Source organism: Manihot esculenta, chromosome 16 (assembly GCF_001659605.2).
Source record: "Manihot esculenta cultivar AM560-2 chromosome 16, M.esculenta_v8, whole genome shotgun sequence".
NCBI lineage: Eukaryota > Viridiplantae > Streptophyta > Magnoliopsida > Malpighiales > Euphorbiaceae > Manihot > Manihot esculenta.
Genome location: NC_035176.2, coordinates 32,485,212 through 32,496,711, shown reverse-complemented (window position 1 = coordinate 32,496,711; position 11,500 = coordinate 32,485,212). Strand labels below are relative to the sequence as shown.

Here is an 11,500-nt window from a genome sequence, read left to right as displayed (position 1 = left end):
TTTCCAAAAATAAATAAATAAAACAGAATGCAGAATGTGAATGGCTAATTCATGTGCAGCTATAATTAGCTATCTATAGATATCTGCAAACTTAAGAAGCTTAACTACCGAGCACCAGCAGTGTCAACACCAAGGATTTTTGCCACAGGTGCCGGAAAACCATGCTGGGCTTGCACTATCGCCACTACACCGGCCATCCACGTTTTCACCATCCATTAGTAGCATACTGTTCTGTAGCTTCTTCCCTTTGGAAACCACCATTTTCTTCCCCGCAAAAAGTCCTACTTTCATAGCAGTGAAGAGCCCCAATGCTATCACAAGTGGTCTCACTGCCCAATGAAAATCCTCAAGATGTTGATATTTTTTAACCACGCCAGGGCAAGTTCTAAAAGAAACAGCTTCAACTTCAGCTGGGTCAGCTAAAAATGAGCTACATTCCTCTCCAAAAGTTAATCTCCCAGGGAACTTGATAATGAGGCATCCATTTGGAAGGATCTGCCAAATCTTCCCTGTAGCCCAGGCTTCTCCTCTTTTACGAGGCCATTCGAATCGAGGGCTGAGAACATTAGCTTTCAACGTAACAAACTGACCCACACAGTAGGATTCTGATATTTGAAGCTCTGAAGAATTGCCTTTCCAAAACGTTTCAACTCCTATAAATCCTACAGCTACACTTCCATCACGATTGATGGAATGAAGTATACCTATTGGTGAGTGCTTTTGTTCTTCCTCCTTCAACAGTACCCAGTCCCCAGCTGCAAATCCAAAAGTGATCCGCTCCAGGGCTGAAATTGGAACTATTAATGGATCATCGATGCCATGGATTCTCACCGAAGCAGAACCATCCTGATCTGCATCATGTTCTAAGCTCACTACTACTGCTTCTGGAACATCCATATTTTCAGACTTGCGTGCATTTGGTGGCTTTCTGGAGCGTACAGTGTCTCCCACTAGCAGATGATCCTTCAAAAGAAACCACTTTGAGTATCCACTGCCACTTGATTTGTTTGAGGTTGTTCCACTTCCAAGTCCTGTACAGCCTCCATCACCATAAATTGCATTATGCGAGCTGCAAGTTGTGGCTCAAACAGATGGAAATGATAAGGCAACCATTTCATATCAGAGTTGAGAAAAAAAGATGCATGACATACTACCTTTTAAAAACACGTAATATGTCAATCATTAAGGGTCTATTCCTGAAATCATAGTCAAAGCAACAACGAAGGACATTTTCAACTGGAGGAGGAAGGCCATCTGGAAGGTGTGGTTTCTCTTGCTTGATAACCACTGAGTCATAAATTTCTTCAATTGTCCTCCCACACCAAGGCCTAACACCAGTCAACATCTCCCCAATGCTGCATGCAAACCCCCACGAGTCAACCTCCAATGATAGAGGACCTCTTACTTCTGGCTGCCACTGTTCTGGAGCCATGTAGTTTGGGGTTCCAAGCCTGCGAGACACATCTGAGCTTGGCAAAGGAATTCCAAGCAGTAAGTAAGGAATACCAACTTCTCCAAGAATTACTTGATCATTTTCGTCTAGAAGGAAATTTGAAGGTTTAAGGTTAAAAACTAGGACTTCCTTTGCATGCAATTCTAAAATTCCCTGAGCCAACTGAATCCCATGCCTGTAAGGCACAAATATCAGCAAAAATTGAGGATTTCAATCTTAAGCCGTAAGAGGAAGAGAAAAGATGTGATGCACAGCACCTCAAAACATCAGCTAATGATAGCTTGCCTCCTTTGAGGAGGGCCATCTTGTCATCAATTGATCCCTCATAGAACTTCATAACAATGCATAACTGCAATGGGTTATGAAGTTAAATTGTTATAAGCCAAGCTAACAATGAGAAGGAAAATGCATATCAACTATGGTGACTCACCTTGCTGGTTATAATTGAAATTCCATAAAGCAAACACACACCTTCAATCCCTCTACACTTCAAAAATAAATCATCAAATTTATCCAACAGAACCTTCTCATGGTCCATCTTCACTGGATATAATATCTTCACAGCCACTTCATGATACTCATCATAATCTTCAGTTGATTGATGATAAGTGGCTAACCAGACATCACCAAAAGGACCCCTTCCTATTCTCTGCCTGAATTTCAGATTTGCAGGGTCAATCCAGGGAGTTGAGTGGCGTGATGAGGCTTCAATAGTTCTATGGTTTTCTAGATCACCTCCAAAAAGATTAAACTCAAAAGTAGGAGGTTGAGCAGGAACAAATTTTCCAGCCATTATGTCTGGGAAAGAAAAATAAAGTTGATTAAATTTCAACTAGGGAGAGAAGAATAGACTTAGCGACTGCCATATACATAAAGATAAAGATAAATCAATATCTTCCTAAAATCATACCCAATGCCATTTTAAGCAGTAGTCGAACGAGCTATATTGCTATCTGATATATAAAGAAAGGACCTTTTTCTTTTCGAGAATTATAAAGAAAAAAAATTATATGTTAATACTTTGGACACAAAATTGAATACAATCAATGGCACAGATTTAAATGTGAGATTACTCGGGCTATTCACGTATTCACTGGTAGAAGCAAGACATTGAACAGAAAAGATCAAGGCAAACAAATCTCAATTGTGCAACAAGCAGAAATTACATCGGAATCATTAAGTTCCTGTGTTAGCTGGCAACCCTAGATTACCGGGAAGCAAAGGCCAACACTCACTAAACTGTAGCTTAATACAACAGTCATCATAATGAGATAAAATTCTTAAAAACCAAACGATCAGTAATCGAGAAAATGAGAAGGAAAAATGTGAAATATTTATTATTCAAAGAATCCATAAGCCAGTATAACGTAAAAGAATAAACATAGCCATAAAGAAAATGAAATTAAATATGTTCCTTGATTCCGGGAAAGCGAAGAAGAAGGGAAAAAATGTAAGTGTTAAGAATTCAATTTTCTTCTTGTGAAGAAACAGAGATAGATTTTCCCTCTTAACTGTATATTTAGTTAAAAAAAAATGAAATAATACTTACAAAAAAACAGTGGAATGGACGAGCAATACAGAGCAAGAGAGTTTTTAGGCTTAAAAAGCCTTGCAAATATCGACGAATGATATAAATGAAAGCTGAAAAGGGAGCAAGATCGTTAAGTTGAAAATCAAAGAACAGAGAGAGAGAACTCTGCAACGACAGAAGAAGAAGAAGAAGACGACGACGAAGACAGTGTTTGTTTGTATGGAATTTGAAGGAAGATCCAACCCAGAAACAGAGAGGAATCGACAGAGGGAGAGAAATACCATACTATCATGAGAAGAGACGGGTTTCTCGTCAGGGTGGGCCCTTAATTCAGCGAACAATTAAAAGAAAAAACAAACATAATATAATTACTTAATTATAATTAAGATATAATTAATGTAAATACAGAATTATAAAATATCAAATTTAAATATCCAATTATATCAGAAGAATTTGTAAATATTATTCATTAATTTAATGAATCCCACTTAAAATCAATTTATACATTTGAATAATGTTGGTAAAAATTTTATATATTATAATTTATTTTTTAAATTTGAAATTAAATACAAATAAAAATTAATTTTAGTTTTTATTTTATTATTTTTATGTAAAAAATTTTAAATCTGCCATTATTGGCGAGTGATTGGTTGAAAAGGAAAATGATTTGAGACGGAGAAAATGATTAGTACGAAAAATTCAATGTAATTAGTGAGAGTAACGTAGAAGAAGAAATAGCCTTTTATTGTTTGTTTGATCGTTGCCAAAAATGGAAATCAACGTCCCTTTAACGTCTCCGTTTCTCTCGCTCAGCTTTCAATAATTTGTGGAAAATTCCTCCCTAAGCCAACTGAAAAATTCTCCTATACTATCCAAATTCACTCATATTCCAATCAATTAAAAATTTATATATATGTTATATGTTATTTAAATTCATTTAAATAAATAATTAATATATAAATTGATTATTATTAACCTCTCATCAATTATCAAATTAATAAAATTTAATATAATTGAAAAGTTAATATAAACTTTGTTTATGAAGTAAATTATTTCTTAATTTAACTTACTAATATTAATTTATATAGTTTTACATTAATAATAAAAATTTCTTAAAATTAAACTAAATAAAAATTCCTAGTTCAATTCCCATTTAATATTAAAACTCTTTAATTTCTGTCTTTATCAATTTTCAAACTCAATTGAATCTGAAAATCTTAATATATACAAAACATGACATATAAACTACATAATCAATTAAAATTAAACAATAACAAATAAATAATAATTAAAAGAAAAGAAAAGAAATTCTTTCAATAGGATGATTACATTAACTGTCAATGCTTATATATTAAAAAAATATAAGTAATTTAAGGTTTCGGAGATAAAGAGAAAGATGGATTTATTGAGCAGGAAGGACCTTCTTCACAATTTCGTCACTGAGAGCAGAAATCTGGGAATCCAGTGATTTGATAGTTTCCTCCCTCTGCTTCTCCAAATTGCCCAATGCCTCTTGCAATTCTGCCTCTATTTTCTTCTTTTCAGCAGCCAGCTTTTCCTCCAACTCAGCCTGCGTCTCATTTTTCATTTTGTTAAGCGCTGCTGATATCTCCGCCCTTGCAGCCCGCATAACCGCCGCTGCCTGCTCCTCCAGCTGCTTCACCTCTGTTGATGTGTCCTTCACGCTCCCCAGCTTCTCCTTGATCGCCGCGTCTCTCTCGTCCATGAATTTACCAAGAGGAGAGAAGTAGAGCTTGTCGAGTGTTACCATGAGGATCAAGAACTGGACCATCATGATTGGGAGAGTCAAGTCGAAGTCAAAGAGAGCAGCTTTCTCTATTTCTTCGGCGAGAGAGGGCGGTGCGAAGGTGAAGGAGGTGGCTGCAAGGAGGGAGAGGGATTTGAGGGTGGAAGAGGAGAGGCGTGCGAGTTGGGTTTTAGTGATTTTAGGGAGGATTTTAATAGGGAGGGAGAGTTGGGGGATTTGAAGTCTGGGTCTTGTGGTGGTGGGGAGAGAAGAAGAGAGTGGAATGATGGGTTTGGAGGAAGCCATGATCACGGCGGCCATGGCTGGTGGATTGCAATTTGGGGCTTGAGCTTTTCTTGAATCAGAGACGATGATACTGAAATCGAGTGAAAGCTTGAAGGGAAGATTTTGTGTGGAAGCGAAAAGAAAGGCTATCTCATTTGTCATTTCTTCGCCACACAAAACGCTGAGATTTGCAATGGACAAGATCCTTAGGAAGGTGTGTTTGCACGTGCAAACGTGCGTGATTACCCACCGGTGGATACGGGTTATTGACCCGTCTACATTAGACCCGCTAGGAAGCATTCTTTAATTTGAAAAAATAATTAAAAGATTAATCCTTTGATGATGATTGTCACATAATTTATAGTATAACTAATCATTAATTTAGATTTAATTTTGATTCAAATTAATTAAAATTCAAGAATTATATTTTGATCTAATTTTATTTCGCCTTATATCAATGTAATTGTGGTTTATTAAGTACTAATTTTATAGTTAATGTAATTAAGAAAAATGAAATTTTAATTTGAGTTCGAAGTGGTTCAAAGTAAAATGAATAAGCTGGAAATGTAATACTCGCTTGGCTTAAGCCTGGTTCTAAGCCTCTGCCGACATCCTTCAAGCTCCGGCAACTCTCAACGGCGGCTGCAACCGTTTGTGTTTTTCAGGAATGAAGGTGATTCAAAAAATCTTATAATTGCATCAAAGTCATCGGCAAATAAGATTTATCTTTGAATTTATTTGTTCTCTTATATTACTGTTGCTGATTCTGGGTGAAAACGTATCACTAGGTATTGGAATGGAATTGAGTTGGTCGAGTATAATCAGAATTTAGAAGCTTCTCGAGTTACAGAACTGTTTTCTTCTCAATTTAAGAACACTGGAACTCTTGTAGTATTCTTTTAGGTGAATGTTACTTCAGAACTTCTCACCAAAACAGCTTGCTCTCTGTTGGTGTTTTGTTCTTAGTGCTGGTGTAAGTTCTATTGTAATTCGTTACTCGAAATATATATAATGGTTCAGTTATCTCTTACTAATTGAAGATATTACTTGGGAACATGATCGTAAATGGCCTTCTGAAGAAATTGACATGCCCCGTATTATAGTCTGTAACAGCAACGCCAATGCCAAAAGTTTCTTTGTTATAATTGATACGTCTCCCGGCTACTAGCCTCTCTCACATTCCCCTGCTAAGTCATCAATTCCGTTATTTCCTTTGAGCTTCTAAAATAAATTATAAATGGTTTTAGGTCCTTTTATATTGTTGCCTTTCTAACATCACATCCCCTGAAGAAAAAGCCCTGTCCACAAGGCTAAATAAAGGAAATTGACCCTTGAAATTCGCTGTGTCAATCCAAGTAGCATTCTCAATTAATTAGTCCACCCAGTGAACTAAGAGTTGTTGGACCGGTATAAATGATACTTGTATTCAAAATAGCCACCGTGTAACGACCCGAAAATCGGACCGCTACCGGCGCTAGGATCCGGGTCGACTTAAGGCCGCCGGGACCCGTAGCAAGCCTAACATATAACCTGTACAATCCCATACATGATCAACAACATACATAAAAAAAAACTAAAACTTTTCTTTCCATACATTCTATCATACACCATACTCAACCTGTGCATGCACTGTACATATACATAATCATAAACTTGACCCCTCTGTGGGGTCTCATTAATGCCCCCAATGGGTGGCATAACATGTGTTGAGTTGGCTAAACATAGACATCCATAACATTAAGATCATGTTTCAAAAGGGATTACATCATACTATGGTCAAGCACACTTCTAACCTCAATATCATTACATCACGTATCTATACATCATTATACAAACTGTCATGTCCACATTCTAACTATTACATACATATGACTTCCTTACTCTTCTTGACTTCTCTGTCTAACCCGTACCTGCAAACCTGGGGAATTTGGGAGAGGGGTGAGCTACTAGAGCCCAGTGAGCAGAATCATAAAGCATTTAAAACGCATGCTATCATGGAATGCATCACATCACAACTAATCATATCAAGGATGAACTTGTCACCATTTAGCCCTCTACATAATCCAATCATGCCAGGGGCGTAGTGCAGGCCACACCTGGTCTTTCTTTTATACATAACATAACATAACATACATATTCCATAGTGCCGGGGGCGTAGTCCAGGCCACTTCCGGTCTTTCTCTTACATAGTGCCAGGGGCGTAGTGCAGGCCACATCTGGACTTCCATATCATATCATCATGTCATAACATAGGAGGGCTAATGGATCATTCAACATTCATCCACATCAACAACATTTTATGCAATGCAACATATTCGTGATTTCTAATGCAAGCAACCTAAGATATCACATGGCATCCGTGATGCATGAACATGCTCAAAACTGATTTATTTATTTAAAAACATAAGAGTCATTCCACTCACCTCTGGCTAGCTCTGACACTGACAGAAACAGCTGACTCACTGCTGGGGTCCTCGGTTCCTCGGGTCCAAACCTACACAGGTGGACTCAAATGAGGGACCAACATACTAGAACGTAACTCTAAAAACATCCCCCAAAAACCCCCTAAAACATCTCAAAACATCCATGCAAGAACATGTAAAGAAAGGCTGGACAAGGCACTTTCGGCGGCAGGTTCGGCGGCCGAAAGTCCCTCCAGAGCCGAAAGTCAGGCAGGTTCGGCGGCACCTTCGGCGGCCGAAAGTGCCAGACAGAGACGAAAGTCTCTTTTCGGGGGCAACTTCGGCAGCCGAAAGGCCTGCCTTCCCAGCCATGTTCGGCGGCCGAAAGTTCCTTCGGCTGCCGAACCTGGTTTCTGCCAAAGGGCAGAAACTTGGCTCCTTTATGCACATTTGCCTCCCAAAACTTTCAACATGCATATAACTCAATCAAATCATGCAAATATACATACATTGGCTCCTAGGGGCTTCAAACTAACTTAAACCTCAACTACAACACACAACAACAATACAAATCCAACATACATGCTCAAAACATAACATTAACTCAAAAACCTAACTATGAGCTAAACATGCATTCTACCCTATAGATCTTGCATAAAACTTTCTTTAAACATGAAATGAGCTTAAGATCGGCTCTTACCTCTTGAAGATCGAGAGAGAGACGTCCTAAACTCGGAGGTGGGAGATTTTGAGTTCTTGAACCTCAAAGCTCCAAAACTTGCTCAAATCTCTTCAAAACGACATAAACCTTGTTAAAACATGAAGGATTGAAGGAAAATCATCAAAAACGAACCATGGAGGAGCAAGAACTCACCGTGGCCGAAAATGGGGAGAAAACTCGCCCGTTTCGGCCATGGAGCTCTTATATAGGGGGCTGGCCAGTTCACGTTCGGGGGCCGAACGTGCCCCCACATCTCATGCATGTTCGGCGGCCGAACATGAGGTTCGGCGGCCGAACCTGGTTTCTTTCAAACCAAACTTTCGGAGGCCAAAAGTGCTCCCAAAACCTATCCACGTTCGGCGGCCGAACATGACTTTCGGCTGCCGAACCTGGTAAAGGTTCCATGGTCTTTTTCATTAAAAACTCAAATTCATTCTTACTTAAAAATCGTTAGAACACGAAAACATTTGTGAAAACATGATTCTACCCTACTAGAGGCTTCCGACATCCGAGATTCCACCGGACGGTAGGAATTCCGATACCGGAGTCTAGCCGGGTATTACATTCTCCCCCCCTTAAGAACATTCGTCCCCGAATGTTCCTCAACTAACACATAGCATGGCATACACACATCATACACATAAAACACATAAAACAATTCCGAAACTAACCTTAGAAAAGATAAGGGTATTGCTGGAGCATGGACTCCCGTGTCTCCCAAGTGCATTCTTCCAAATTGTGGTGGTTCCATAGGACTTTCACCATCGGGATTTCCTTGTTTCTTAGCTTTCTGATCTGGGTGTCTATGATCCGCACTGGCCGCTCAACATAAGTGAGATCCTCTTGGATCTCCACACCAGGCTCACTAAGAACCTTGCCCGGATCTGACACAAATTTCCTCAACATTGAAACATGGAAAACCGGATGGATTCTTGCCATTGAAGCAGGCAAATCTAGCTTGTACGATACATTCCCAATCTTCTGCAAGATTTTAAAGGGTCCGATGTATCGCGGAGCTAGTTTACCTTTCTTCCCAAAGCGAACCACTCCTTTCATTGGAGACACCTTGAGCAATACCAGATCTCCCTCCTGAAACTCTACCTGTCTTCTGCGGATGTCTGCATAACTCTTCTGTCTGCTTGCAGCAGTCTTGATTCTCTCTCTGATTATGGGTACCATCTTGCTGGTGATCTCTACTAGCTCAGGCCCTGCCAAGGCCTTTTCTCCAACTTCCTCCCAGCAAATAGGTGACCTGCACTTCCTCCCATATAAAGCTTCATATGGAGCCATCCCGATGCTAGCATGATGGCTGTTATTGTAGGCAAACTCCACCAAAGGTAGATGCTGCCTCCAAGAACCGCCAAAGTCCAGCACACACATTCTAAGCTTATCCTCGATAGTCTGGATGGTCCTTTCGGACTGTCCGTCCGTCTGGGGGTGGAAGACAGTACTGAAATCCAATCTAGTACCCATGGCATTCTGCAGACTCCGCCAAAACCTGGAGGTGAACTGGGGCCCTCTATCCGACACTATCGAAACCGGAACCCCATGCAGCCTGATGATCTCATCCACATATACCTGCGCCAACTTGTCCACAGAGTAGCCACTCCTGACAGGGATGAAGTGAGCAGATTTGGTGAGTCTGTCCACAATTACCCATATGGAGTCCACTCTGTTGGACGCTGCCGGTAACCCCACTACGAAGTCCATAGCTATATTCTCCCATTTCCACTCTGGAATAGGTAGCGGGTTAAGCATTCCAGCCGGCTTCTGATGTTCCAACTTCACCCTCTGACACACTTCGCAGGCTGACACAAACTGTGCCACTTCTTTCTTCATAGCCGGCCACCAATAAACCTTCTTTAGATCTTGATACATCTTGGTGGCCCCGGGGTGAATACTGTATCTTGCATTATGAGCCTCTCTCATAATGTCTCCTTTTAGCCCTATGTCATCTGGTACACACAGTCGACTCCCATAGCGGAGGATCCCCTTACTGTCAAATCTGAACTCGCTGTCCTTGCCTGACTGAACAGTCCTGGCAATCTTCACTAACTCTGGGTCCTCATGCTGTTTCTGGGCCACCTGCTCCAGAAACACGGGTGTCACTTTCATCTGAGCAATTAAGGCACCTATACCAGACAACTCCAACCGTAGACCTTCATCAATGAGCTTGTAAAACTCCTTCACCACTGGTCTCCTCTCTGCCGTGATGTGGGATAGACTGCCTAGTGACTTCCGGCTTAGGGCGTCTGCCACGACATTCGCCTTACCCGGATGATACTGAATCTTGCAATCGTAGTCACTCAGCAGCTCTACCCATCTCCTCTGTCTCAAGTTCAAATCTCTTTGACTCAGGATGTATTGCAGGCTCTTATGATCTGTGAGGATCTCACATTTTACCCCATAGAGGTAGTGCCTCCACATCTTGAGTGCAAAGATTACTGCTGCCATCTCAAGGTCATGTGTGGGGTAATTCAACTCATGCTTCTTTAGCTGCCTAGAAGCATAAGCAATCACCCTCTCATTCTGCATCAGTACACAACCCAGTCCCACACGGGACGCATCACAAAAGACTGTAAAGTCCTCATCTCTGATCCTCAGCTGATGGTACCCAGACCTCAGATCTATTTTGGAGAAACATCCCGCTCCTGCTAGCTGGTCGAATAGATCGTCGATCCTTGGCAAAGGGTACTTGTTCTTGGTAGTGACTTTGTTCAACTGTCTATAGTCGATACAAAGTCTAAGGGATCCATCCTTCTTTCTGACAAACAAAACTGGAGCACCCCAGGGTGAGGTACTCGGTCGGATGAAGCCCTTGTCTACCAGCTCTTGCAACTGTTCTTTCAATTCCTTCAACTCGGCTGGAGCCATCCTGTAGGGAGGGGTAGAGATCGGTCGGGTTCCAGGCATCAATTCTATCTCGAACTCTATCTCCCTGGCAGGTGGTAAACCTGGCAACTCGTCTGGGAAGACGTCTAGAAACTCTCTAACCACTGGCACCGAGGCGGGCTTTTTAACCTGACTGCTAAGCTCTCTCACATGAGCCAAATACCCCTGACATCCCCTCCTAAGCAACCTACGAGCCTGAAGAGCTGATATCAGACCTCTAGGTGTACCCCTCCTGTCTCCTCTGAAGACTACCTCTGACCCATCCTGTCCTCTGAACCTGACTACCTTGTCCCTGCAGTCCAAGGTAGCACCATGGGTAGATAACCAGTCCATCCCTAGAATGACGTCAAAATCTGTCAAGTCTAGAACCACAAGGTCGGCGGACAAGCATCTTCCCTCAACAAACGCAGGACTACACTGGCAGATTGACTCTGCCACTGATGGATCACACTTGGGTCCACTGACCCAG

General features: G+C 41.1%; 1 protein-coding gene and 1 pseudogene across 1 annotated transcript; both read right to left on the bottom strand.

Moving 5' to 3' along the window:
• Window positions 1-3,339, bottom strand: LOC110603422 (annotated as a pseudogene).
• Window positions 3,340-4,272: 933 nt separating this feature from the next.
• LOC110602979 (ATP synthase subunit b', chloroplastic) lies at window positions 4,273-5,186 on the bottom strand. The gene has a single exon (XM_021740610.2). The coding sequence runs from the start codon at window positions 5,176-5,178 to the stop codon at window positions 4,387-4,389; it is 792 nt and encodes a 263-aa protein (XP_021596302.1). The 5' UTR covers window positions 5,179-5,186; the 3' UTR covers window positions 4,273-4,386.
• Window positions 5,187-11,500: the final 6,314 nt, after the last annotated feature.

Coding starts and splice junctions, on each gene's coding strand:
- LOC110602979 (XM_021740610.2), bottom strand. CDS start 5,178: ATGACAAATGAGATAGCCTTTCTTTTCGCTTCCACACAAAATCTTCCC.